This window comes from Parambassis ranga, chromosome 10 (assembly GCF_900634625.1).
Source record: "Parambassis ranga chromosome 10, fParRan2.1, whole genome shotgun sequence".
Lineage (NCBI taxonomy): Eukaryota > Metazoa > Chordata > Actinopteri > Ambassidae > Parambassis > Parambassis ranga.
Window position 1 is genome coordinate 16611438 of NC_041031.1, and position 26064 is coordinate 16637501.

The following is a 26064-nucleotide window of genomic DNA, read 5'->3' on the forward strand; positions in this document are numbered from 1 at the left end:
CGCAGACCACTAACCTTAGCTCTGATGGTAGAAAGATGAGAATTTATAAGGAATTCAACTTAATGAATGATTGGACCTTGAAACTGACAGCTTATGGAAATTATAGTTTTTTTTATTCAGACCTGACATTTTCCATTGAATTCTATAAAAAACGTTGAAAATATTAAAGTACATATAATTAGGGCTCTTTTTCTTTAAGTGAGGAACTTTGCGTGTGAAAGCATACCAACTAAATGTCTGTAACCATCAGATCTTGTACTCGGGTTGATGTTAGGCTAATGCTTGGAGTAGATCCTGTCAGCCGGCAGTTTGGTAAGCCACAGAAGAAAAAAGTACAAACATGTGATCCAAACTTTTTTTTGGTACTTCGGTTTTATTCATTTGACTACGTCCAAATATTCTCCAAGGAGCTCTAAGATCGCCAGTATGTTAAAGAGTATATCCATCATCTTCATGACTGCTGGACTACATATGTAAACAGTCACATTAATATAAACTCTTCTTTTGACACAGCTGTGCACCTCAGAGTCTTGAAGCAAAAACAGCTTCTTCATTTCGAATTTGCAGATTTTTTTGTTTTCTTGGGTTTTTCTTTATCTACATTCTGAGTGCCTAAGCGAGTAAAAAGGACTCCAGAGTCCACTCCCAGTGCTCTTCCTTCAAATGGACAGTCCAATCCTTGATACCTGGACAGGAAGTTCAAAGCTGCCCAGCTTCTCTCCTCTGGCTGCACACCAAGTCTGGACAGCAGCTTGTTAGAAGTCTCTGGTATTATCGGCTGCAGTAGTGTGCCATAAATCCTAAGACATTCAAGGGAGACGTGCACAATAGTGTCTTGCCAGCGCTTGTCTTTGCTGTCCCTCTGATCCAGCTTCCAAGGAGTGTGGCGCTGGACGAATCCATTGGTCTGCCTTACGCAGGCGCTGATGGCCTCCAGAGCTTTGTACATGTGCATGCTCTCATAGTGCTTCTCTACCACGGCTGGCAGACTTTTGACAGCCTCCAGCATGTGGTAGTCTTCCTCCACAGCTCTGCCTCCTTGTTCACGGGGGAAGGACTGGGGGCAGAAACATGGGTAAACCTGAGCCGGGTTCAGAGCAGGGGCTGTGCAGCGGTTCAGCAGACCTCCCAGTGAGTCTGCAAGTTCTGCATTGAGCAGCTTCATGACTTTGTTGTCCGTGTAATCGCAGTCAGAGTCCGGTACACCCTGGCGCAAAAGAAAATACCTCATACCATCAGTTGTGAACATCTGTGAGCATTCAAGAGGATCAACCACATTCCCCACACTTTTCGACATCTTCTTTCCCTCTACTGTCCAGTGAGAGTGCACATATATTGTCTTTGGCAGCGGCAGTCCAGCTCCTAGAAGAAAAGCTGGCCAGTAGACAGCATGAAACTTTAAGATGTCCTTTCCAATGACATGGTGAGCCACGCGCCACCATTGGTCATGCTCATGTGGATAGCCAGCTACTGTGAGATAGTTGACAAGAGCATCTAGCCACACATAGATGGTCTGTTCAGGGTCTCCAGGGACTGGGATGCCCCACTGAAGACGATTTCTTTGACGGGACACTGAAAGATCCGGAAGGTCTTCTTGTAACAACTGCAGAACAGCTTGCTGGAAACGCTCCGGCTGCACAGCATGTGGGTTTCCTCTGAGCCAGTCAAGCAACTGAGATCGGAAGGCGGATAGACGAAACATATAGTTCTCCTCTTTCATCCACTCCACCTGCACAAAAGGGAGAAGACGTGTTAACAGTTTCTTTCTTTTGACAAATAGTTGGTTAATATCACTAATAAAACCACGTGTCATTTTTCACTGCAGCATATATGATCTCCATTACCTTGTGTCCGCTCTCCAGTGATACTTTAATCTCCTTCCCTGATGAGTCCAGAGCGTCGCTGACCTGCAACGGCGTAAGGAAGCTTTCATCTTGCGTGGAGTACCAGCCTTCATAGCTCCCCTTGTAGATGAGCCCTTTGTTCCAGAGCACTGACCAGAAGTGCTCCACAGCCTGACGGTGTCTCTGCTGAGTGGTTCTTATGTAGTCTGTGTATGATATGTTGCAGCTGCTGAAAAGATGTCTGAATCTCTCTGAGACGTCTGTACAGAAGGTCAGGGGGTCTTTTCCTGCAGCTTCAGCTGCTTGTTGAATTTTTAAGCCATGTTCATCTGTGCCTGAAATGTAATAACATACATTCAGTATTTATTCATTATCCCTTTGATGTTTTGTCTATAGAATAACTAAGAACACTGTTGAAAAGTTTGGAATTTGTCTTGTTGTCTTGTTTTCTGCTGATTAAAGAAAGTTTGTATTTCTCATTTCTCTCCAGCTCTATGGTGTTTGCACAAGTATTCAATTAAGGTGGCACAATGCAGTTTCATAAATGGATCTACAACAATAACTAGCAGACTGAGTTAAACGCAATGTTGTATTTACCTGTTGCAAACTGTGACTTAAATCCCTGGAGCAGTTTGTATCTGTGTAAGCAGTCAGCTATCACAGCTGAATACAGGTGTCCTAAATGAGGAGAAGCGTTGACATAGAAGATGGGAGTGGTGATGTAGTAGCTCCTGTCATCTCTGCACAGCTGGGTGCTCCTGCGTCTCAAAGCGTGTTTGAAAAGAGCTGGCAGTAGTGATAAAAGCTGCCTGTGCTCTCTGCTGACAAAAAGAAAAGAAAACTTCATCCTTGGACACCAAGTGATGACTATACGAACCCAGGGAGTGCAGGGAAGTGCTTACTCATTTATCTAACTCAAACGTTGAATTTATGATGCAGCTGAAAAACGGAAACACTATGAAAGTTTAACGAAGGTCTTACCGTAGTCCTATAAAATGTCTCATGTTAAATTTATAAGGTTTTATGCGTTTTTGTAGCCCTGGAGCCCCATGTGTTTTCCTTGCTTGTCAAGGTTAGAGCTTCTTCCGGTTTCTATACGCAACATATTCTTGTCCAATCAAAACGCTGCATAGTGTACCGCGAACACCAATCAGATTGCGAGAAACTTCTGCCCAAAATTTATCCGGTTTAATTTCTTTTTTATATTTTAAAACCATATTCATTTTAAGCGTTAAATTAGAGACTGACGGTGGTTAGCATAACTTAGGTGATTACCCAAAGATAAAAAAGAAAAGCTTTCATGCTTCGTTTATGTCATAAGTGGCGGATAATTCATTGGCTAGCAGCAGTCGGCACTGAAAGGAAAGAGTCCTGTTAGCCTTTATGCTAGCTTTTGTATCGATCACCTTGACCTCACATCTTATACTGATGGTTATTTCTGTTTATTATTATTATCATTGATACTGATCACACAAAATTATGAAAATATTTCTTCAATACGTGTTTTATAAACTGCCCGAACACTATTAGATGAAAACAGGAAACAGAGCGCCGCCCTCCGTTTCCCTGGAAACCACCAGGAAGTGGTAGGGTGACTGCCAGCCAATCAGCTGCTACACCTCCCTTCAGCCTTAACTGCGAAGAATGAAATTGACGAGCTAAAACATTCCAGAACCTGTGATGTCGGCCGCTAAACAGCGTATTTAACTTAAGAAAATCTTACAAAAGTTTGTTAAGTTGGTAGTTTTTCCATTGGTCGGTACCCACAGCGGTGTGAAAAGCGAGTTTTAATTCGTCGTAACTTGGAGTCATGTGATGTTGAACATGGGGTGCCTCCTGTTGCTTTGCTCCTGAGAAGTTACCGACAGACGTTTGACTGTTTTTTGTTTTACGTGGGAATGCCATTTTGTATCATTTAAGATGGAAGTGAACCGTAAGGACTTCTACATCGGCCTCTCTCTGGCTGTGAGCTCCAGTGCTTTTATCGGAGCGAGTTTCATTCTGAAGAAGAAAGGCCTGCTGCGATTGGCCAGCAAGGGTTCGATGCGAGCAGGTATGTGACTGCGGAAATTCAGAAATCAAGCTAGCAGAGGTGCTAAACATCACCAAGTAACAAGTGACGGTAGCTTGCTGTACAAAAAAATGTAAAATGACAGCGTTCATCCAATCATTCAAAGTATTCATAGATTATTGACACAAGTTTTTTTATAAATTCATTTATAATTGTAGCTTTCATAGTATCTATCATATTGTTTTTTTACTATTGTATTACTGCCATGTTAGCAACAAATTACTGCCTTTATTATCTGTGTAAATTGAAAATATTTTTAGATAAATCTAAGTGTTGGTAACATATGGTAATGACCTTTAAGATCACTTGACACCTATTTAACCCTGAACAGAACCCTATTACATTTTCCATGACATCAGTTTTGCACTCTGTACCCCACAGGGCAAGGGGGTTACGCTTATCTGAAAGAATGGCTGTGGTGGGCCGGACTTATTTCAAGTAAGTGAATGGGTGATGCGGTCAGCTGTGTCTGGGTTGCACTGGTGACCAGCTCTCTCTACAAACACACTGTAGTCTTTGTGATTTTTTTTTTTAGGTGAAATGAAGTTCATGTGGGTTTGGTATTCATGCTGGTGACATTGCAGTAAATGTAACACCCACATCATATTGTTGAAGCACACATTCCTCCAAAGAGCGCAATTTGCACATGTGGGTTTGAAGAAAGTACTATTTAATCTGAAAGCTGTGCCTGCTTTGTGTATGTGCATACTGATGGGGATTCTGACATGTTGTAGTGGGAGCTGGGGAGGCGGCTAACTTTGCTGCATATGCATTCGCGCCGGCCACACTGGTGACCCCACTGGGAGCATTGAGTGTACTTGTCAGGTAATTGTCTTCACATTTTAATTAGAAAATCATGCCCGTTGTCATGACATACTGTAGACATACTGTAGTAGTATTACTGTTTTAAACATGTGTCTATCCCAGTGCCGTGCTGTCGTCCTACTTCCTGAATGAGAGGCTGAACGTGCATGGGAAGATCGGTTGTTTGCTGTGTGTCTTGGGCTCCACGGTGATGGTGATCCATGCGCCACAGGAAGAAGAGGTTGCGTCTCTCAGTGCAATGGCTGAGAAACTGAAAGACCCAGGTAATTTCACTCCTTTCATCACTGTGATCTGATTAACCCTGTGCGGTGGATACTCAATCCTACTAACTCATGTTTGAATGCTCCCACTAGGATTCATTGTGTTTGCTGTGTGCGTTGTGGGAAGCAGCCTGGTTCTTATCTTTGCAGTGGCTCCGCGGTTTGGACAGAAGAATGTGCTGGTCTACATCCTGATCTGCTCTGTGATTGGCTCCCTCTCTGTGTCTTGTGTCAAGGGCCTGGGCATTGGCATTAAGCAGCTATTTGCTGGGACAGCAGTGCTGAAGGAGCCCCTGTTCTGGTCCTTAGTCATCTGCCTGGTAATCTGTGTCACCATCCAAATCAGCTATTTGAACAAAGCCCTCGACATATTTAACACCTCCATAGTCACCCCTATTTACTATGTCTTCTTCACCACGTCTGTCATGGCCTGCTCAGCCATCCTCTTCAAGGAATGGTTGAGCATGACCACGGATGGAGTAGTGGGAACCATTAGTGGCTTCCTCACTATCATTTTGGGAATTTTCCTGCTCCATGCCTTCAAGGACATTACATTCAGCTGGGATTCCCTTCCAGTCTTTCTGAGGAAAGGTCCTCAGGGGTTTGCATGGGCCCACCATGCTTATATGGCTGTTCCCAACCATGATTTACAAGCAGATGATGAGATGAAGCTGCCCAGAGAATGAAGGTCAAAGGTGGGATGAGGTACGCACCAGAGAGCTCCTTCAGGAGAACCAACCGTCTTGTCACCTCTTAGGAAAAATATTGTTACAATTATGGAGCTTTAATACATACCACAGCTTTACACTGTAATAGTTTAATCTAAAGTCTTGTGCAGTGCAGACCGTGCTGGTAGACAAAGATGACTTAAAGGAGTAGTTTGGATGTTTGAAGAAGGGTTGTATGATGTGTATGTATGTTCTAATGTTTTATCTGCAGTTAATGGAGCTTGGCCAGTTCTAAATGAACTGCTGTGGTCAGGGTCAGCAAAATATAAAAACGTCCACTCTCTACTTCTAATATTTCTGTCAATTTATGCCAAAATAATCTAGGTGGAGAAGTAGGACTGCAGACAGAATGTGGTGTGAACTGAAGTATATGCTACATGAATAATATTATCACTTTTTACCACAGCCTTATTTTAGGAGAATGAAGTGCCTACATTGTTCCAGACTCTGTAGACAGAACAGTCACTTTTACCTTGCAGACTGCAGGGATTGCTGGGTCAGACTGGGTCAAGTCAATATGTATAAGCAGGTCCTGTGTTTTTATTAAAGTCTGGTGCAACAGCTTCGGTTCCCTGTCGGGAAACATCACCTAAATGTAGCTGCGCGCTTATGCAGATGTCACGTTGCTGATCCCGTCTACAAGAAGTCATTGCTTGGCTTCACTGTAATATAGTTACATCAATGTGGGACGTCTTCCACTTTAAGTAATGACCATAGATAGGCATGGAACTTCTTTGGGAAAAGAAAACAGGAAAGAATTATGCTATGTAGTGTAGTTTATATCACTTCAAATGTTTGTTGCACTGATGTGTACATTTTAAAAATGTATTGTAAGCCTACAGAAACCCAATTGTGCCTTCTGTTACTGACAACTGTAAGATTCGTAGTTTTACACTTATGTAATCATTCATACACACATATGAACAGATTTATATCCAGTGTTAATACGAATGCAGGTTTCTGATGAATTACTGTATTACCTCAATATTATATACAAGCACACCAAAGAATGTTCTTCCAATGTACAAATGAATGCCCAAAATGTGCCATGTTGTAACATATCTTTCTAACTTTTTTGTGTTTCATAATTCTGATTAAAATACAAGTTGACAACATAAGAAGGACAGAATTATTTAGCATTTTTATTGCATATGTACATTCCAGAACCTTTAGGCCTTGATCAAGCCTCTGCTGTTTTCAGATGTTTCACCACAGTGTGTGAAAACACTGTAGCCATAAATAGCTGACGAGCTGAATATCACAGATGTGGCTCCTGCACTTAACCCATCGGTTACAGCAGTTAGTATTAACACTTCAAACTTGGTTTAACAGTGAATTCAATGACTTGACAAAAACCAACAGTTAGGAACTGCCAGTAGTGATGGACCATAGGATAAATAAAACTATAGGTTTCTGAGTCCAAACATGATGTTGATGTCAGGCACTTGTATAAAAAGCAACACTTCATTATGTTCCTTGCCCCCAGTTGATTGGACAGTTCTTCAAACACTGCACAGACAGCTGCTTCGGGACTACACAGCCTCCTCTTGGAGCTGCGGCCATGTTGGTTTGAACTTTCTCAGTCCTTACAGAGACCGTTTTTAGTCTGTCATGGCCTCAGAGAACGATCCCCTGCTCTTCTGCGTCTGTTCCAGTCTGTTCAGGATGAACTGACTGGTGTCTATAAAACGTTCCACGCAGTTAACAAAGCACACTTCTGTCCTGGAGTCCAGCTTTGGCCCGGGTTTATCCATGCACTTCTCCTGCAGACAGAGAGAAGAGCTGCAACAGTTAATAACATCTCAGACACAACAACTCATTAAGGTAATCTATAGGTACACAGTCAGCAGCGTGTGACGTCAGCGAGCTGCGTGAGTCAAATAGGTTGGCACCGTTTGTAAATGTTTTTTAACATAAGGTCTACTTTTAGTTCTCGAGCTAAAACCATTGTGTTTAAAGTCAAATTACGTTTAAATTCAACATTTGATCACACCGCTCTCTGCTCTTCTTTTAGGGTGCTAGCTAGCTAGCCAGCTACGACAGGCCGGTGTTAGCAGCCTTTGCGGTCTTTATACTAATATATAAAATAGTTTCTCTTTCTTTCACATCCTGTTGTTGCAGACGGTAAGCTGAAACCTCCGGGATCATGAATGAATCTCTATGTCCACGGCTGCCTAACAGGTAAACAAAGCGTTTTATCATTATGGCTAGCATGGGGAACGCTGTGTGCCCAAAGTGAAATAGGGAGATCAAATATTGAGCTACATGAAACCCTGAAGGCTAACATACAGCATAGTTCAATGATTCCGCCTTAATTTTAACTACCCATCAACTAATGACACATACTCCACATAAAAATCAGATTATACAATTGTACTGCTAGCTTAAAGCTGCTCTTACCCAGCAAACCTCTGTCATTTGATGCACCAGCTGCTGAAATCTCTGTTTCTGAGACTCAATTTCGATGAATTGTTGAAGCTGAGGGTCAGCTGTGGCTCCCCGGCCGTCCATATTGACAAAAAACGAAGTCGGAATATTAATATTGTTGTAATTATCAAAGACTTAAGGGTAAATGCTGACCTTCACGTGTATGTATATGCTGGACGGGAAACAGGAAGTAGCGTAACCAATCACAGAGCGCGTTTGTGTGACAACGCTCACCCTCATGCCAACGTAACGTTTCGTAAAAACTTCTTCCACTGTAATAACAATAATAATATATAAAATATTGCTGCTTCAGAAAAAGGTTTGTTTGTTTGACACCAGAAAAAAAAACGTTTTTTTTATTTTTATTATTATTTTTTTTATCATTTAAAAGCCTGGCATACTTGGCTTTTTGTGCAATGCATATGTGCTTACAAAGCTTTTTTCACCACATCACATGCAACAGTGTTTACATTCCACAATACAGATGCTTAAATCCAATAAATGTCAATAAAATACACACATTTTAAATGCTAGACTAAAGGACTGAACTTGTACAGGTGTGATATGAGGGCTTGGGTAATCTATGGATAGCAGTGACATTCACATTACACATATTCACATTAGAGGGGCTGTACATCCCTGTATTCCAGCTGCTCATGATGGTTTCCAGAGTTATACTGTCCTGTGTGGGTCAGAGTGAACTGTGTGTGTTGATAGAGCTACTGGAGCTCATAAAGCAAATCTTGAACAATCAGTGCCAGCTCCTGAAATGTGGGTCTCTCATCTGCTTTCTGATAACAAAAGAAAGAGATTGGAATCAGACTATATACCATATTTATTAGATTTATATCCTCAGCAGAGGCCCACAATGTAAAATGAACTTACATCAAGCCAACAGCGGCACATGATGTTGTAAACCTTTTCATTGGCCAGCTGGGGGCGGTAAAGTCGCAGGCCCCGGGACACCTGATCCACAATTTCTGTATTGCTGAGTCGATCATATGGAAGACGTCCCAAAGTGTACACCTCCCACATTAGAACTCCTGATGGAGTATACATGTTTCAAATTATGATGCTTGAACACATGTTGTTAAACATCTAATTACAGGTATGAAAGACCAGACATAACAAACATGACCCACCATAAGCCCAGATGTCTGACTTGCTGCTGAATTTGCAGTAGAGCAGGACTTCAGGAGGTGACCAGCGGACAGGGAACTTTGAACCTGCAGAGCTTGTGTATTCATCATCTAAAACATACCTGAATGAAGGAGAAAAGACTTTAATAATAAGTCACCTTGCCATTTTTGATTCTAACACACAGTATTGTACCTTGATAGGCCAAAGTCAGTCACTTTGACTGTACCATTTCCATCAACTAAGCAGTTCCTGGCAGCCTGGAGATAAAATAAACAACATTTTTTAAGTGTAATCATTAACCAGCCATTAGACACTAATCTTGTACATTGTAACATGATGCAGTGATGTAGGAATGCAGTGGGATTCATAGTCAACCCTTTGTTTCTCACCAGGTCTCTGTGGATGTACTGCTTTGATTCGAGATAGGCCATGCCTTCAGAGACATCTTTGCACATCTCCAGGAGCTGGACAACAGTTGGGTGCTGCTTCAGGCCTTCCCTGAGGTACGTCAGGAGACAGCCATTTGACAGGAATTCAGTCACTATGTAAATGGGTCTCTGTGTGGTGCAGACGCCGTACAGCTGGACAAGGTTCTCATGGCGAAGCTTCCTGGTTTTACCAAAAGAAGAAGGAAGTGAAGTTAAATAAGCTTAAAGAAATTACAGGAAATACCCTTCACAACATAAAATAAAGAGATGACTATCAAGTGTCAGCTTGGTTAAAAAAAAAAAAGTTTAAGTGGTGCTTACATCATGATTTTGGCTTCTTCTATGAAATCATCTTCTGACATGGAGCCCTCTTTAATCATCTTAATGGCCACATCGTGCTGGCCCTGCCACTTCCCATACTTCACCACTCCAAACTGACCCATGCCCAGGTCCTTGATGAAGGTCAGGTGGTGCGGGTCGATCTCCCACACACCTGGATCAAACAGGACAAAATGGAGGAGTTTGATTGTCTTGCTGCACCACATTAAAATAGGATTCGATGACAGACGCCATTTTGACCAGCAAAAAAAAAAATTGAATCTTAAAATCTTAACTTTCTCTCTCTCTCTCTCTCTCTCTCTCTCTCTCTCTCTATATATATATATATATATATATATATATATATATATATATATAAATGACATAGTAGTGTTCTTACCGTAGCCAAGACCTGCTGTTGATGGAGGCCGTGCCCGATTAGATACAATATACTTCAGCCTGCTAACCATACCTAGTGAAGGGAGGGGAAACACATTAGGATGTATATCTGTCTGCATGTCCGTTTACTCTAATATATTCAATCAAAAAATATTGATAACTTCTTTTTCAGTAAAAAGGCAGAATCATGCCCCTCAAAGACTTTGTCACTTCATGTCTAATAATTTAAATTAAATTAAAAAAACAAACTGTAAGGAAGATGAATATCGTGAATTAAATTAACTTTTATTTAATTATTTCGACATTAACTTAAAAAGAAAAGAATAGTTGTGTTCACTGAATTTCTATGTAAAATATTTCAGTGTTCCCCCTCGACGAGTCATTTCCCTTTTCCTGTTAATAAACCCAAATTTGACTAGTTATACAATACGCTACATCACACATCTACTCTATTGTTTGTCACAGCTGATGGCGTCTGCATTGACCTGCTGCATTGTGCTGGTGATAGTTGATAAGCTCTGGGATGCTTCCGAAATTATGCTTCTCTGCCAGGTAGAACTGGCCCTGTGAAGTGGTGCAGATGTTATAATGTCTGCAACTTCCCACTGCCTCCCTGTGTAGAGATAAATAACAAAGAGGATTAACATTCACAGTAGATTTAGTCAGCAGGTTTTCATCGATGCAGGAACCTATCGTTTATCGTGTGGTGCATGAGCATATCTCCACAGTGTTCATCCACATTGTGGGTCAGTGTGAGATGAAAACAGTCTGCAGGCAGATTAGCCCATGATTTGCATGAATCATTTACATCTCTCTCCTCTGTGGGCCACTGTTTCCGCTTTCATTACAAACAGTTCTTCTTTTCATGCGTTCACACATGACTGGAGTCAGTGGAAGCACTACTATTTAAATGGTAGCAGTGTTCAGCACTCACCCGCCTCCCTTAGTGAGCAAGGACACAGTGTATTTGCCGGCTTTGCTTGAGTCCCGTATCAAGAATCCTCCATCTTTGTTCTAAAAACAGGAAACACAATAAAACCGAGTATTATATAATGTTCAGATTTACACAGGTCAAATCTGTAGCTTCCCTCTATAACCTGTCTCTCATTGAGTTTACCTCAGTCTTTAACAGCTTTTCTGCCTGGCTGCGGTTCATATTTTTGCAATACCAGCTGTGAAAACAAGCACGGGTATTATTTTTTGGATACTGTAGTAGAAAAGAATCTAATCTGCTCATATAAAAAATACATTTACAGTGATATATGACTGTAAACATAGCGCTCATACTCACTCATATCTTTCTAGCCCGTTTCCTGCTTCCACAACATAATTACTTGGTATATAACCTTCTTTTCTGCAAAAAAACAAACAGATTGTAGTGACATCGACGTCCACATTCATACAGCTACAGAGATTTGCATCTGAAGATAGCATAAATAAAAAAATGTCCTATCTAATGGTTTACTGTTGCTTTTCTATAGGTCTCCTAATGAATGAGTGACTGGTCTCACCCATATTTGTCCCTGGCTCTCCACCAGTTGGAGTCAGACATCTCCAGGATGGTGTACTCCTCGTCTTTCCTCAGTTCCAGATCTTGAGGCGTTACCGGTGGGTAATCGTATTCGGCGATGACTGTCATGCCTACTGTAGGGCCAGTTGGCTCAGGAGGCTGTGGAGGTAAAGGACGACCCGGCATTTCCTAAAAAACAATGTGAGATGAGAGGCCATCAAGTAGGCTAGAACACTGTGTAAAAGGTGAAGGTGAGTCTCAAAGGATGGAGCAGATACCTCTGTTGGGGTCGGAGGTAGAGGTTTCCTGGATCCCCTTCGTCGAGATGCTTTAGATGTAAAACCTATTAATAACATTATTACATATATATATAAATGACAAGTTTAACTGTTGTGTCAGAACTGAAGGGCATCTCGCTCTCACCGTTTTTATTGTCTAGCACTTTGCAGCCCATAGCCTGTTTAACTTCCTGCTGACAGCACAGCCACACCCCATCGGCCCAGAAGCAAGGATGGTACTTCTGCATCAGATCCTTGTTGAAGCGCACCACTGTGCACACAAACACACACACACACGCGACATTTACATTAACTCAGCATTTGCATTTGCACTGGACATCGTCAAGATACGGTCTCAATATTGCAAATATAAGCTGCTGTGACTGACAAGACACATAAACACAAGATACTGTAGGTGTGTGGATGTGTAGGCACAGACTTACATTCTTTCAGCTTCTTTATCCACTGAGCCCGAACGTCCTCAGTTTTTGCAAAGACGTACAGCGGCCCTTCGTCATAAACAATCTGAAGGTAAACATTACATTATTCTTAACAACATGCATTTAATGCTTCAAATAGATGTGTGAACCACACCAACTGACAGGACTTATTACACCTGTGCTGTCACTGAAAACCCCCAGTTCATCTGGGTGTGAGAGCTGGTTTCACTTCTTAACAATAGACTTTCATAAGTATTGGAGGATTGGTTTTTTGTCTGCCATTATGGTTTCTCTGCGGTCTTTATTTTGATAAACCAGCAGTACAGAGAATGCACAGAAAAGATAGCAGTGATGTGTATTGTACACTGACTTTAGAAAAGTTAGAATTTAAAATAATGGATTATCTTTGGTTTTGTCTGTCAGCCTAGTGCGTATCATTAACCAGCAAACTAAAAAAGAAAAATATTACCTGGAATGCATGCATGCGCTCTTGTGGGGCGTTGGGCTCTGGCTGGACCGTCTCTACACATTTGATCTTCTCGAGGTCGACTGACCCTCTCAGACCTTTTCGTTTCTGCTTAACAAATGAGGAAACAGTCAGGGCATGAACAGAATAATGTTTGTTCAGGGTCGCCAGCCAATCTGAGATGTATGAGAGGGCTTATACATACCCCTTTGTCTGGGTCAAAATCGTAGTAGGCTATTTTTTCCGAGGTGAGAACAAACCATCTCTCCTTGTAGTTCAGAGGGGACGTCTTCTTCTTCTGCTGAGATCGCTTGATGAAGATTTCCTCCATGATGTTGTCAGACATGATTCAGTTAGGTTTAATCTACAAAAAGAACAGAAGTTATGAACGGATACTTTCGGCTCTTTGTGGCAGAGCAATGCCAAAAAAAAAAAACTGACACAGTCACACCTAAATTCAGACAGCTGTCATTCTGCTGAGAGCTGCGACTGGCTCCCCCATTATCAGTGTACCAATCATTCAAAGGAAGCCTTGTTGCACTTCACACCTCACAAGTCACTATTTTTATGTCAGTGAAATTGAATTTAACCTCTCTGCTGGTCATAGAGTCAGACCAACAACACAGCAACAGGGCAGAGTATAAATGAATGCAGTATGAGCACACATCAATGTGTGATCAGCTATATTTGCATAAGGCCGGCTTTTCATGCCAGTAACATCCTCTGTTTCCAACATTTCCCCCTGTGGCACATGTGTTTCCATCAGGCATCGTATCCTGGCCATCGACTTAGTGAAGCTGTTGCAAAGAAATGTTTAGTAAAGGTGTCAAACAATATTAGATTGTGAAAGCTTTAAATGTTAATGTTTAATAATTTGCTCTCTTTCATAATACACACACACACACACACACACACACACACACACACACACACAGAATTAAAAAATTCTACTTGTCCCCAATTGCACCAGCTGTTCCTATTTAACTGGTTTTGAATCTGGTGAGTGTCCCCAAAAGTAGCATAAATCAAATCAAACACACACACACACACACACACACACACACACACGCACACACACACACACACACGCACACACACACATTACTGTGGCATCTTGTTTTGGTCATCTTTAAGAAACATACACAGAATAATCTTAAACCCATCCGAATCATCTACGTTTTCTACTTTTGCCATTAATCATACCATCTGTCCATGTGTCTCCAAAAAGTGGCACAGGTCACCCACCCACACACTCACACACCCTTTTTTTAACCTGAATTTGAATCCTCTCTTGTATGCCTGTGAAAACAGCAACCTTGTCACTGACGTGCATGTCGTAGATGTTTTATCAAATTAATTACATAACAACATATATGCATTATATTTGTGTGCATATTTACTGGCAACCATGTCATATCACTCTCACAATCACAGTGCTACATGTGATTCTCACGCATTCTCTTTAATCTCTCTCTCTCTCACACACACACACACAAACTCACACATTTAATTTTACCTAGATTGTATGATACGTAGGCAAATAACAAAGGCTCGATTTTTAATTTATGGCAGCATGTTGCATCTCATTGTCAGCACCTCTCAACCACCAGCATTGAAACTTCAAAAAAATGTTAAATGTTAATGTAGACTTTGTAAAAGCAAACATGAGTATGACATTATATGTTATTCTGAAAGTACAGGGAGGAAGTTAGCACACAGGCTGACTAAGATATTCAAGATGAACAGTGTATCACAGTTTAATACTAGCATTACATCTGTGACAGGAGAGTGTTGACTAAAGTCTGTTTGTAGAACTAAAACTGAAATAAACATTCTCTGAAACACACACGCACACACAAACAAGCCAAAAATACCTGCTGTTCTAGAATACACTGTGCAGTAGGAAGGTAGGAAGTCATAGTATCCAGTTATTTAACTCACCCAGCTGAAAGCTCATTGTCTGTGTCAGACGGTGTTTAAACTTCAGCTCGGCCTATTTTGAGCTTGTCAGTACTTCCTTCTATCATCTGCACTGCATCTGTAACACTACCAGAAGCTTCTCTGAGTCCTGCTGACCCAGAGTGTGACATTTCTTCACACCACAAACAGAAGCCCTCATTGGTTTGTTGTTTGTGTCGTCACGAACAGACGGCAGTCTTCCCTATTCTGTGAACTATTCATTCCTCATTTATCGCCACCTATGTTTTCTCACATCACTAACCAGAGTGAGGGTCAGTGAAGCCTGATGATGGAAAACCAAAAACAGTGATGTTCCATTGAAGCAGAGTCTGCGGGTCTGTCATTTAATGGACACAAGAAGGACTTTTTCTGTTGTTGTGTTGTTCTGAAGGGAGTTGACTCATGGTGGCTGACGCAGACAAACTCATGGGGAAGTTGCATCAGTGTTGCACAGCAATATAAAGAGAGAAGAAGCCCCAGCTGTGCGCTGCAGTACTTCTACCTGACATTGTCTTTCTTTCAAATGTGGCTGTCATGTTCAAAACCTGTCATATACGTCATTATAACACCCCACAGGTCCTTTTCTCACATTGTGATAAAAGTTTTATGTAATCACTAGGTCAATGTAATGGCATGGTTACACAAAGGCAGTTAAATGGAAAAGAAATCATTGCAAACGCTCATTATTGTGTGTTTTATTTTGTTGCACGACCTCCACTGGTGTATGAACCAGCACGACATGACACATCACGAAAGACTTTTAACAGGAACCTATCAAGATGGTGGTCTTTCCTGACGCTTCCTTACAGATAAGAGCTGTAATAGTGTGCGAGTGTGTGTGTGAGAGAGAAAGAGAGAGAGAGATAGAGTTATAGTTATTCTTACCACAAATACCAATGTTCCATGTTTTAAGATACATAAATTTAACATAGTGGTCATCTGTGAAGGCTGGTGGTTGTTGTTAAGACATATAAGTGTCAGATTTCCTCTGTGATGCATGCAGGTGTGTGTTTGTGTGAGCATAAAAGAGCCATTTGCATGAAACCACAAGAAACTACTATCTAAATCATCAAACCAATTTTATGTCAGAAGACTCTGTGAAGGGTTAGAAAACATGCAGCGAAGTTCTCAGCACTGCCAAGTACAGCAGCAGTGCATCAATATTACAAATAAATGTAATATCTTGAAGCAGTATGTTAAGTGAATATTGCAGTGTCTTGGTTGAACCTATAACACTACTGCTTATGTTCACAAACATTCAGCTGAAATAGTTTTTTATAGACTATGTAGAAATGTGAGTTGTGCCTAAAAATACAGAGTGTTGACACTTACCCAGACAAGACAACCAAAAAGAAGTCCAAGCATCAGACACACAACCGCAGATGCTGAAGCTTGATGCAGTAGCATGAACCTCAGTAGATAGCTTTCCATAAAATGTGTGCTAGTCTGTGAGGCAAGAAGCTTAAACACACCCACATAGAGGAATCGACTCTGCTTACTTCCCCTTTTTCTTCCTGCTCATTTTCATATCAGCTCTCTGGACAGTTTTGGTGATAACTAGACGTGGGATAAACATTAACACAGAAACACATTTGGATATATGTATATATATATGTGTGTGTGTGTGTTTGTCTGTGATGTGTATGTATACATACACATCACAGACAAACACATATATATATATATATACAAACACATATATATATACACACACACACACATATATATATGTGTTATATATGTGTTTGTCAGATATATATAAGTCTGTATATAAATAAATAATATGTCAATGGAGTCTTACCAATATTAAGTTTATAACTTTGCACCCTATGTCTGCATTTCCTTACCATTTGAACTCTTCTGTATTTCTTTTTGTCCCCCTGACCTCTCCCACCGCTAGGGGGCAGACAGAAGCGCAGACGCCCTCCTCACCGCTGTGGCCTTCTTCTGGGACTGCTTCCGGGTGTGCCTTCCTCTTTTCCTCTCCATCGGGGTCGCAGCCATGGTATGAAACGACTACACGAATACACTTTTGAAAATCCGATTTAATCTGTGCTATTAAAGCTCTATTTCTGCATCTGATTATATCAGATATGTTCATAATGTTACAACACAGGCCACGATGGCAGTATTCGGCATCGTTTATACTTTTAACATCTGTAGTTTGAAGTGATGGCGGCTGTGTCTGTGGAGAAATGCCGCTGTAGCGTCACTCACGCTCCAGTCGGTCTTTCTCTCCAAAACAGCTATAATTACCAATCAACATAATGAACAGCTTCTCAAACTTGCACGGTAGCATTTCCTTGATATGTTTTTTGCGGCGTCATATGTTTACAACACTATAAATGCTGTAATGCTAGCATGTTAGCTTGCTAACAGACGTCAGCTTCATTCACACTGACCAGGCTGCTAACAGTTTAAACCATAAACATGGCTTCTTTAGCCAATAAATCAATAGTTCTAGAAATAATTGAGCCTATTCTCTTTTGAGCTCCGTTTTGCTTAAATTAAATGGCTAGCTGTTGGTTAGCAGCATGGGCTGTGTAGGGGCTAATTTGAAATGTATTGTTTCACTTTGTCAGGGACGTTTTACATGATTGAGAACTGTCTGATCAAGCTTTTTTTTTGCGTCCTGCAGGTGAACGTCCCGAAGACCCGCAGGACTTACTGCAAGAAGTGCAAGAAGCACCAACCCCACAAAGTTACCCAGTACAAGAAGGGAAAGGACTCCCTCTATGCACAGGGTGAATATATTAACCTTGTGTTTCATCATAGCATTGTGTTTGCTGGATGATCTGTATATGAACTGTAACTTCATCTGCAGGTAAGAGGAGATACGACAGAAAGCAGAGTGGCTACGGTGGTCAAACGAAGCCTATTTTCCGTAAAAAGGTAACCCGTGCTTTATAGGTGGTTGGTTGTTGTGTGTTAGAACGTGTACTGATTAATGTGGTGTGTTCACAGGCTAAGACTACAAAGAAAATCGTGTTGAGGCTTGAGTGTGTGGAGCCCAACTGTAGATCCAAGAGAATGCTGGCCATCAAGAGATGCAAGCACTTCGAGTTGGGTGGTGACAAGAAGAGAAAGGTAGGAGTGATGTATTATGTTAGGCTTGTGTGCTTGCTGTATAATTTTAGTCCTATGAAACTCTGAAATGTTCCCCTCCGTGTGTGTATTGGCAATAATGTACTTCACTTGTTGCTCCTATTAACTTGGAATTATTTCAACAATATTTGGATATATTAAGACTTGTGATTTAAAAAGGCAACATTCAATTATTTTAAGAGCTGTACGATTCACCAGTGAAATGTGGAAAGATTTTGTTGAAGCATGTGTGTAAATTCATTATATCAGCACATCCTATCAGTAAAGCTAATAGTTTGATGCTTCTGCAAGAGAATGAGGAAGTGTTTGCTAAAGGTCACCAACCTGTAATCCGTCTTGGAAGTTACCCAGAGCACATTTTGCTCTCAGTGACGGTGGATTTGTAGCGATTGTGCTTGTAAAGGCAGTAATTATGAGTCATGCAACTGGCTATCAAAGAGACTGGTGTTGATCTGTTTTAGTTTTTAGATGCTATGTGTATGAGTGAGACTTTTAGACTACATTGTACACAGGATGCATGTTCTTCTATATCATGTCATGTGACACATGCCTTGATGGCAGTGTTATTTCTATAGAAATCTCTCACACACTGATAATACCGAAGGTGGATGCTTTGCAAGGCAAAAGTCATTTGTAGTCTTCCTGGGAAGTCCATATAAAATTGAGTGAGTCATATTGACATTCTATCTTGTGCCACGTTTTAACCAATACTTCCTTCTCGTCTCTTTTCAGGGCCAGGTCATCCAGTTCTAAGCTGAGGTCCGGTCATCTTATAAAGTTGCCATTTTCAATAAATGTATCAAAACAATTAAGAGTCATTCCTTTCCTTACTTGAAACTTTTTCTCCATGCTTGCTGGAGGTACGTGTCAAACTTCACCGTGGTAGTTTACAGCCATGCAGGAAAGGAAAGTTCAATTTCAGTGATTTATTCGACATTTTAAAATGGTGTACAATCAACATCAGTATCAAATGTGATTCAAGTTTCTTTCAATTTAAAAAAACGAGCTCTTTCATATAAAATGGCACACATGAATAAAGTATCTTAGTGCTTCAGTGCTACAAGGTGACGTGTGTACGCTTGATGGACGTGTCCTGCCACTTCAGTTTGTGAAGCCTCTGAAAGTCACTCTTGGTGGGAGTGATGGTGAACAAAGCGGTGCCAGAAGGGTTGACAGATAGGACTAGTGTGCTCTTTTGCGTCTGAATACCCATCTCTTTGTACTGAGGTAGGATCTGTGTGACGTTGCACTCGGGGTCACAGATCTTCCAGCCGGGAACGGCTCTGATGACATACCCTCGAGGTCCACCGATCTCCTGCTGATTCAGCACAGCCACTGCCAGGCGGTTTTTAGACAGGGGCCTCTCCCACACTTCAAAACTGTCCACCTGTAGAACATCTGTGTCACTAAAAGTCCTTCATTCATTTTGACTGTACCTGATATAAACCTTGTTGGCTCACACCTACCTTGGCTGTGCGGTACCCCTGCTTGCCCAGTGGATCCTGGCTGATGTCTATGATATACGCATTCTGTAGCAGCTTCTTGGAGCGAGGGCAAATGTCCCGTAGATCATTGGACATGAGCAGGGGGGCTGCCATGATTGCCCACAATGCCATCTGAGACTCCTGCTGGTCATGACTTAGGCCAAAGTTCCCAATTACAAGCTAGAGGAATAAAACAATGTCATCAATATGTAATAATGGAAATTTAGTGTTATTCAAAGTGTTATTTATGGAACATTTGGACTATTAGAAGAAGGTAAACAGCTGGAGACAGTGTGATGCTCTAGGTAACATTCAGCTTTATGGCTGCTTTATGACATTTAAACATCGCTGCAGACTACATACACCCCTTCATTGTAAATGTCAGGTGGTTTTAATGTCAGTGTATGTACATTATATTTCTCCAAGATGTTGTACTTCTTTATGCAGTTGTAGCCCAGATTCCACAACATTTTTACAGAAAGCGCTGGATCTATGGTAAGATTGAGGTCAAAGGGAGGAGTGTCTAAATGAGCAGAGTAAAGTACCATATCGGGGTCGTTCCAGCCTCCAGGCCCAGCCGAGGGAGCGATGATGTTCTGATGAGAAGCAGTCCACTCCAAGATGGACTTGACAGAGCTCCATGAGTCGTACACGTCATCGAAGTTGCGCCAGTGGTTGCATGTCTCACGGATGGCAGTGTAGTTGGGCTGGAGGCACAGAAATGCTCTTTAATGTCATGTAACACAAGACGGATGGGTCATGCAGTTATGAAGAATTTTCAGCTAGTTCTCTGTCACCTGCTGGAACGGCCACTCGTACAAAGGCCACTCACAGGAGTACAGGATACTTCTTTCAGTTTTGTTTAGAGCTTTTGACATGTTTATGTAGCCTAAATCAGAAAAAAGTGAAAACCAATTAACATCTAATGAGATTCAGCACAAGAAAAATATCCCAGAACATTGATGTAAAAATATTCGTGTTGCTCATATGGCACTGAAATCTTTGAATAAATTTACATTCTGGATTAAAAGCTCACCTTCTCCCAGCAATTTCCAATCCATATAGCAGCCATCAAATTTAAGCAGGTCCACACCCCAGTCAGCAAAAGTCTGAGCATCGATCTCATAATAACCCAGACTGCCAGGGTATCCTGCACATGTGTTCTTTCCCACATCTGCATAGATGCCCAGTTTCAGCCCCTTAGAATGGACCTAAAGGTGGAGGAGATTATAATTTGGATCACAAGCACAAACCTTTTGTACCAGCAGATGGCGATGTTACACAGCTAAACCTTTTGCTACAGGGCACTGCTCATCCTCTGGTTGTCCTAAACACTGTACGACATCCCAGTCCCGGTGAGTATGACTTTCTAGCTGTCTGTGTAAAGCCTGGCTCTGGGTTCAGCTTGTCATAATGAGGACCATCTTCTTTCTTTATTGTGACCTGAGCACACAGCACACTCTTACCTGAGACAATATATGCCTACGTGTCTCCCTTGGCTGCAGGTGCTGCATTTCTGCTCATACCTCTGGTTCCACATCTGGTCCTCTTCCCTTCATTATGTAAATAATTGCAGGTCAGCTTGGATGAATGTAAAATGAATACGTAATCTGACTGCGTAATCATTTTTACTCCAGGGCTTGTTAAACTTTTACAAACTTATAACACTACATAGTGTCATGGCCCACAGAAGTGGAAAGTGTAATACTACCAGGCACATCCCATCACATATTTCCAATTTTCTGGCTTTCCTAAAGTCTCTCTGAATCCCAGTCTCTTTGATGCCTATAGAGGAATTATGGCATTAATGCAAAATTCACATTCTGAGTCTTATCCCTCCTTTATACCTGCTACTCACATAGTCGGCCAGTTTCTTGATGCCTCCGGGGAATCTTTTGGGGTCTGCCTGCAGGCGGCCTTGGGCATCACGCTGGTGGGAGGGCCAGCAGTCATCGATGCAGACGTACTCGTAGCCGGCTTCTTTCCAGCCCTCCTTCACCATCACATCTGCCATCTGCATGTACAGACGCTCGCTGCCAGGGCAACAGGAGGGGGACAGGCGGGGCTTATACGATCAGTTAGATGCCAGCATTCAATGTCATATGTGCGCCGACAATATGGCACACACATGCTAAAGGAATTAATACAACAGCGTGTGCCAGGTTTGCTGCCACTCATTGTGTTGAGTACCTGACTTGACATGTGTCTGCTGTGCACAGGAAATGAGGCTTGTCACTACAGAGGTAAACTCAACTCAACTGGAACACATTTAATGGATTTTTTTCACACACTTTGCAAACCAGAAGCTTATTTATTAATTCAAAATACAATCTTTTTAAGTCAAAAGTCCAGGACAGACAAGGTTATTGTGAGTCTTTTGTGAGTCAGCTATTGTGAGAGCTGCTGCTATGTGAAAGAACAGTTAGTCCATGCAGTAAAAACCAGCTCTACCAGGTTTCAGTTATGAAGGTATCTGGGGTATGTCATCTTTGTAATTAGGGATTTTCACAGTCAAATTACATTCCTGAGTCAGATTATCTATTAAAGTTGGACTGGGGTCCTATGGTGGTCCACCACAAGGGGTGAGACATGGCCTCTCCATAGACCAAATGAATAATCAATAAATAAAAGAATCAACAGTTAGACTGATGATAAAACAGTAGGTTTTTGTAGCTTTATACAATTTCCCTATATATATATAAAACAGAAGAGGACAGTTGCTTCTGTCATTTTGTATATTATCTGGTAAATTTACTCAAATAAACCTACCTAGAGATTTAACGTCATTTCCTGTATGGAGTGGGGATTTCTGCTGTAGCTTTGTGGTTAGTTCAGTAATACACATGCATCTTTCAGTGTGTTTCTCTGAGCTGTGTTCGTGTTTTAGTAGAATTAGCAGCACCGTGCTCACAGACACGTCAGACTGGATCTCCACTCTCTTACCTGATGCAGTTATTGGGGTCCCTGTCACAGTCGATATTACACATGAACCTCTCCCAGTGCAGCCAGCCCATAGTGGGTTTCAGCGCCAGACCATTATCCAGCGCTTCAGCGGCGCGACTCATTAAACTCACCGCCGCGACGACAAACAGAGCTCTGTACATGTCTGCTTTTTAAAAACTCGACACCTTTTACGCACGGAATAAGCAAGTGTTTTTGTTTCGAAGCAATTTCCTCGTGCTAACATAAGTCCCGCCTCTTCCGTGTGAGTGGCGTACATATGGACCAATAGGATCAAAATGCGTCTATAGCTGTCCAATCGCGTTTCGCTCAGATTCCATCACTGCAAACCAGGAAACGCAGCGGTTCAGGTAGGAAAAGTCAGGTGACAGGATGACAAAACATGTCCTGTGACTTTCCTGAATACACCACAAGCTACTCATACATATTTTATTCACTTTTATTACCATTCTAGACAATTAACCACACTTTAAATGCATGTGCTGACAAAATAACCATATTATATTGGCCTAATACATTTTCATTGACATGGTCATGGTTGGATTATGGGCCCTGGAGCAAAAGCAGCCTGGCCTTTATTTATGCTCCTCTTACCCTCCATTATTACTATGTGTAATATAGCCTAATGTACTGGTAGTAGTACTTTACACAAATTAATTTCAAAATGTGCCATTATCAGCTTAAATAATTAATGTTTCAAAGGAGTGTTTGGAGTCATGCCAGGAAGGAGGTGGCTCACAGCCAATAGTTAGTCCATAACAACACAGCTTCTTGTTTTTATTGTTAAGTTTGTGTGTGTGGTTAACAGGTCGCTCTGAAACTTTGGATGGAGCCTGTGGTTAGCATTCTTTATGCTTAGCTAAACTACCCAGATAGTGGGTTAGCTTAGCTGCTTTTCCACATCACATTTGAGTAAAAAGAACAATAAAAATAAAACCAACAATAGCAGCTTAAACAGACAGATTTAATGTAAATCTGCTAAAGATATCTCACATACCAAACATTGTTTTCAAATGAAGCGAGCTAACTGGACTTGTTAGTTTCTTGAGGATGTTTAGCTTCTCCTTCTCCTAGCTTGATTGCTACTAACTTGTTTCAAACTGATTAAAATGAGTGAGAATCTTCATAATGACGTGATTGTTTTAAAAACCTTCCAGATACTTAGGTAAATCGATATTGATAGCATAAACTACAGTAAATTACAAATAATTAAATGATCCTTTTTGCTTGTTAGCTAGGCCTGCGTAGTCACCAAGCTAGCTGCTGACTATGCTAACAGGTTCACCTGCAGTCAGGTTGGCTGCTCTGTTGATGGCGTTGACAGGCTGACCTGCAGTCATTCAGCAATTATTGAGAGCCACAGTAAAAAAGTCTATCCACATGCAGTGCAGACCTTCTTCTTAGGGGCTTGTATGAGTAAACCGAGGTACTGAACCATCGCCTTGTGTCCAAAATAAAGTCTAATCCTCAAATATAAGTGCAATATGGTGGCACTGGACATTTGTTTGTGTTGCCTTTACAACAAGAAAGAAACAAAATGGTCTGTTTTACCCTGTTGTTCCCCATGGAGCCCTGCTCATCAAAAATGCCTCACATGCCATCAGGAATAATGTAGTCTATGTACATATCGATGCTGCTTCAAGCTGTTTATTAACTCCAAATGCAGGATAGCAGGATGCTAATTTGCTTGGATCTGGCATTAAATGAATGATGGATAGCTTTCTTAATTCAGCTGTAAACGGACACCCTGCTACAGAATCAAATTAATCCTGGACGTTTTTATTTGTGGAATCGTCAGAGATCTTCTCACACATGCAGAGAGAGTGATGAGTTTTGCTTTAATAGCAGTGCTTTGCTGTTTTGCAGACATTTTTTAAAAAAAAGATTGCTGCAAATCAGCTATTCCAGAGTTTGGAAAGGAGCTGAAGCTTCAGAGAAGTGATGCAGTTAGAATCAGCAGACTCCTGTTGTGACGGTGCTCCTGTTAGTCTGCTCTTTGCTGTGCTCGTGGGAGACAAAACAAACGAAGCAGCACTGGTGTGCTGGTATAGGCCTCAGATTATGACAATAATCCTGAGCCCACACTGCTGGCTGTATGTAAAAAAGGGAACAGTAATGAACACAAAACATGACCTTTCAGTGAAATGTCAAGGGTGCCTATTTCAACCCTAAACATTATCAAAGACTTCACCCAGGGATACAAACAATTTGTCACATGCTATAGTTCATATCAGAGCCACATAGCAAAGGCTTTGAAGCTCTAAATGTCAGATTTCAATTTTACTTGCCCCCCCACCCCTCCCCCTGCTGATGGATGGACCCGTCCAGCTCATCTAAATAGACAGTTTGCTCATTGTAAAAACAGGATGTTGTGATAGAGACCCTGGTTGTTGTTGTTGTTGTTGTTTTACGATACTGCATAAAACCGCAGCTTGTGTCTATCTTTACACTGGTTAATTGAGATTGTTGACAGATGGGCAGCCAGTGCCTGCTGCCTGGCTTTATACAGCTCCCCAAGAGCTTTGACACCAATCCATCAGGTTCCTTTCTTCCCCACTGTCACATAATTGAAGAGCCTGTCATGGCTGACTTATGTTGGCAACTTTGTTATGAAGTGCATGAGGATAGAATGAAAGGGAAAGCCGTGTGTTACAGAGTGCCGCCATGCGATGGAGTTTGATTATTGTATTGATCTATAGGGACAGGTGGCAATGTGAGGAAATGCCATCAAAAAGTTGTGCTGCTATAAATAAAACAGCAATATGGCAGCTCAAATACCCTCATTGGAAAATCATTTACTGTCGTGTAATGAGCTGTTGTTTATGTGAGCGTCGCAGAGGAAAGAGTAACGTGCTGAAGTTGCTCCTTTAATTAGGTCCTTGTTGGACTGAGTGTGACTGAAATGGATTTTTATAATAACTTTTAGATGCACATCGATAACCTGTGAATTAGTCTGGTTATTGACCATTTTTTAAAGGCCAATTTAAGGGGGGAATCCACTGGTTTCTGTTGGTTACAGAGCTGCTTTATTCTCACTGGATTTAAGCCTCTTCGAGGGACTGATAAGCTAGCGGACTAAGACTGATGAAGATGACCTGTACAGCTCTCCTTACATGTACGCACAGTTCAACTTATCAATTTAAATCATGCAAAAAAAACATCACATTTGGTCAATAATACATCCGCCAGATACAACACATGGTTACATTTATGCTAATGGAACATATGGACGAACTGCTCAATGTCATTAAATCATGGGGCCGATACAGCTGCAAAAGTCTACATTAGGAGGCGGGTTGGGTAGTAGGGGTACATGCAATGTGGAGGACTTTCACTCAGGAGTGCAAGTTTTGAGTCCCTGTGACACTGCAAGCTGTTTTGTTTTCACCAGGTGTTAAGTCTCATTTTTAATCACAGCTGG

The 26064-nt window shown here is 41.5% G+C and overlaps 6 protein-coding genes across 10 annotated transcripts; 2 read left to right on the forward strand and 4 right to left on the reverse strand.

The window, feature by feature from the left end:
- Window positions 1-63: 63 nt before the first annotated feature.
- On the reverse strand, window positions 64-2937 carry mars2 (methionyl-tRNA synthetase 2, mitochondrial). Of its 3 annotated transcripts, none has more exons than XM_028416841.1 (4): window positions 2826-2937; window positions 2442-2662; window positions 1845-2179; window positions 64-1729 (listed from the first exon to the last, which is right to left on the reverse strand). In XM_028416841.1, the coding sequence occupies exons 1-4, from the start codon at window positions 2846-2848 to the stop codon at window positions 551-553; spliced, it is 1758 nt and encodes a 585-aa protein (XP_028272642.1). In that variant the 5' UTR covers window positions 2849-2937; the 3' UTR covers window positions 64-550. The 3 variants fall into 3 exon arrangements, with proteins under 3 accessions (XP_028272642.1, XP_028272641.1, XP_028272640.1); XM_028416840.1 differs by having other exon boundaries at window positions 2442-2665; window positions 2826-2922; XM_028416839.1 differs by having other exon boundaries at window positions 2442-2922.
- A 508-nt stretch (window positions 2938-3445) lies between these two features.
- Window positions 3446-6846, forward strand: LOC114442951 (magnesium transporter NIPA2). Its single transcript, XM_028416843.1, has 5 exons — window positions 3446-3897; window positions 4297-4353; window positions 4650-4740; window positions 4843-5003; window positions 5094-6846. Exons 1-5 carry the CDS (start codon window positions 3765-3767, stop codon window positions 5684-5686), a joined length of 1035 nt encoding a protein of 344 aa, XP_028272644.1. The 5' UTR covers window positions 3446-3764; the 3' UTR covers window positions 5687-6846.
- Window positions 6846-8358, reverse strand: timm8a (translocase of inner mitochondrial membrane 8 homolog A (yeast)). The gene is made up of 2 exons (XM_028416844.1): window positions 8129-8358; window positions 6846-7491 (listed from the first exon to the last, which is right to left on the reverse strand). Exons 1-2 carry the CDS (start codon window positions 8237-8239, stop codon window positions 7330-7332), a joined length of 273 nt encoding a protein of 90 aa, XP_028272645.1. The 5' UTR covers window positions 8240-8358; the 3' UTR covers window positions 6846-7329.
- A 136-nt stretch (window positions 8359-8494) lies between these two features.
- On the reverse strand, window positions 8495-16542 carry btk (Bruton agammaglobulinemia tyrosine kinase). Of its 3 annotated transcripts, none has more exons than XM_028416838.1 (18): window positions 16426-16542; window positions 13340-13498; window positions 13138-13242; window positions 12672-12753; window positions 12374-12499; window positions 12229-12278; window positions 11952-12139; window positions 11732-11794; window positions 11558-11612; window positions 11375-11454; window positions 10926-11053; window positions 10442-10513; window positions 10045-10216; window positions 9685-9904; window positions 9488-9552; window positions 9298-9416; window positions 9041-9198; window positions 8495-8946 (listed from the first exon to the last, which is right to left on the reverse strand). In XM_028416838.1, the coding sequence occupies exons 2-18, from the start codon at window positions 13478-13480 to the stop codon at window positions 8875-8877; spliced, it is 1896 nt and encodes a 631-aa protein (XP_028272639.1). In that variant the 5' UTR covers window positions 13481-13498; window positions 16426-16542; the 3' UTR covers window positions 8495-8874. The 3 variants fall into 3 exon arrangements, with proteins under 3 accessions (XP_028272639.1, XP_028272637.1, XP_028272638.1); XM_028416836.1 differs by having other exon boundaries at window positions 12229-12293; XM_028416837.1 differs by lacking the exon at window positions 16426-16542 and adding an exon at window positions 15076-15232 and having other exon boundaries at window positions 12229-12293.
- A 723-nt stretch (window positions 16543-17265) lies between these two features.
- On the forward strand, window positions 17266-18951 carry rpl36a (ribosomal protein L36A). Its single transcript, XM_028416960.1, has 5 exons — window positions 17266-17316; window positions 17732-17837; window positions 17918-17985; window positions 18058-18180; window positions 18931-18951. The coding sequence occupies exons 1-5, from the start codon at window positions 17266-17268 to the stop codon at window positions 18949-18951; spliced, it is 369 nt and encodes a 122-aa protein (XP_028272761.1).
- Window positions 18952-19109: 158 nt separating this feature from the next.
- gla (galactosidase, alpha) lies at window positions 19110-22873 on the reverse strand. The gene is made up of 7 exons (XM_028416842.1): window positions 22626-22873; window positions 21541-21715; window positions 20719-20893; window positions 20480-20571; window positions 20228-20389; window positions 19665-19862; window positions 19110-19585 (listed from the first exon to the last, which is right to left on the reverse strand). The coding sequence occupies exons 1-7, from the start codon at window positions 22784-22786 to the stop codon at window positions 19256-19258; spliced, it is 1293 nt and encodes a 430-aa protein (XP_028272643.1). The 5' UTR covers window positions 22787-22873; the 3' UTR covers window positions 19110-19255.
- Between the last annotated feature and the right edge of the window lie 3191 nt (window positions 22874-26064).

Excerpts from the sequence above, each read along its gene's own strand:
- rpl36a (XM_028416960.1), top strand. The coding sequence starts at position 17,266 with ATGGCGGCTGTGTCTGTGGAGAAATGCCGCTGTAGCGTCACTCACGCT. Across the intron at positions 17,838-17,917 it reads GGACTCCCTCTATGCACAGG|GTAAGAGGAGATACGACAGA; the intron begins GTGAATATATTA and ends CTTCATCTGCAG. Across the intron at positions 18,181-18,930 it reads GTGGTGACAAGAAGAGAAAG|GGCCAGGTCATCCAGTTCTA; the intron begins GTAGGAGTGATG and ends GTCTCTTTTCAG.
- timm8a (XM_028416844.1), bottom strand. The coding sequence starts at position 8,239 with ATGGACGGCCGGGGAGCCACAGCTGACCCTCAGCTTCAACAATTCATC. Across the intron at positions 7,492-8,128 it reads AAATGACAGAGGTTTGCTGG|GAGAAGTGCATGGATAAACC; the intron begins GTAAGAGCAGCT and ends CTCTGTCTGCAG.
- LOC114442951 (XM_028416843.1), top strand. The coding sequence starts at position 3,765 with ATGGAAGTGAACCGTAAGGACTTCTACATCGGCCTCTCTCTGGCTGTG. Across the intron at positions 3,898-4,296 it reads CAAGGGTTCGATGCGAGCAG|GGCAAGGGGGTTACGCTTAT; the intron begins GTATGTGACTGC and ends TGTACCCCACAG. Across the intron at positions 5,004-5,093 it reads TGAGAAACTGAAAGACCCAG|GATTCATTGTGTTTGCTGTG; the intron begins GTAATTTCACTC and ends TGCTCCCACTAG.
- gla (XM_028416842.1), bottom strand. The coding sequence starts at position 22,786 with ATGTACAGAGCTCTGTTTGTCGTCGCGGCGGTGAGTTTAATGAGTCGC. Across the intron at positions 20,894-21,540 it reads TCAAGAAACTGGCCGACTAT|GTCCATTCTAAGGGGCTGAA; the intron begins GTGAGTAGCAGG and ends CTCCACCTTTAG. Across the intron at positions 19,586-19,664 it reads AGGGGTACCGCACAGCCAAG|GTGGACAGTTTTGAAGTGTG; the intron begins GTAGGTGTGAGC and ends GATGTTCTACAG.
- btk (XM_028416836.1), bottom strand. The coding sequence starts at position 13,480 with ATGTCTGACAACATCATGGAGGAAATCTTCATCAAGCGATCTCAGCAG. Across the intron at positions 11,455-11,557 it reads AAAAGCTGTTAAAGACTGAG|AACAAAGATGGAGGATTCTT; the intron begins GTAAACTCAATG and ends TCCTGTTTTTAG. Across the intron at positions 9,905-10,044 it reads GAAGAAGCCAAAATCATGAT|GAAGCTTCGCCATGAGAACC; the intron begins GTAAGCACCACT and ends TGGTAAAACCAG.
- mars2 (XM_028416839.1), bottom strand. The coding sequence starts at position 2,691 with ATGAAGTTTTCTTTTCTTTTTGTCAGCAGAGAGCACAGGCAGCTTTTA. Across the intron at positions 2,180-2,441 it reads TAAGTCACAGTTTGCAACAG|GCACAGATGAACATGGCTTA; the intron begins GTAAATACAACA and ends ATTACATTTCAG. Across the intron at positions 1,730-1,844 it reads CACTGGAGAGCGGACACAAG|GTGGAGTGGATGAAAGAGGA; the intron begins GTAATGGAGATC and ends CCTTTTGTGCAG.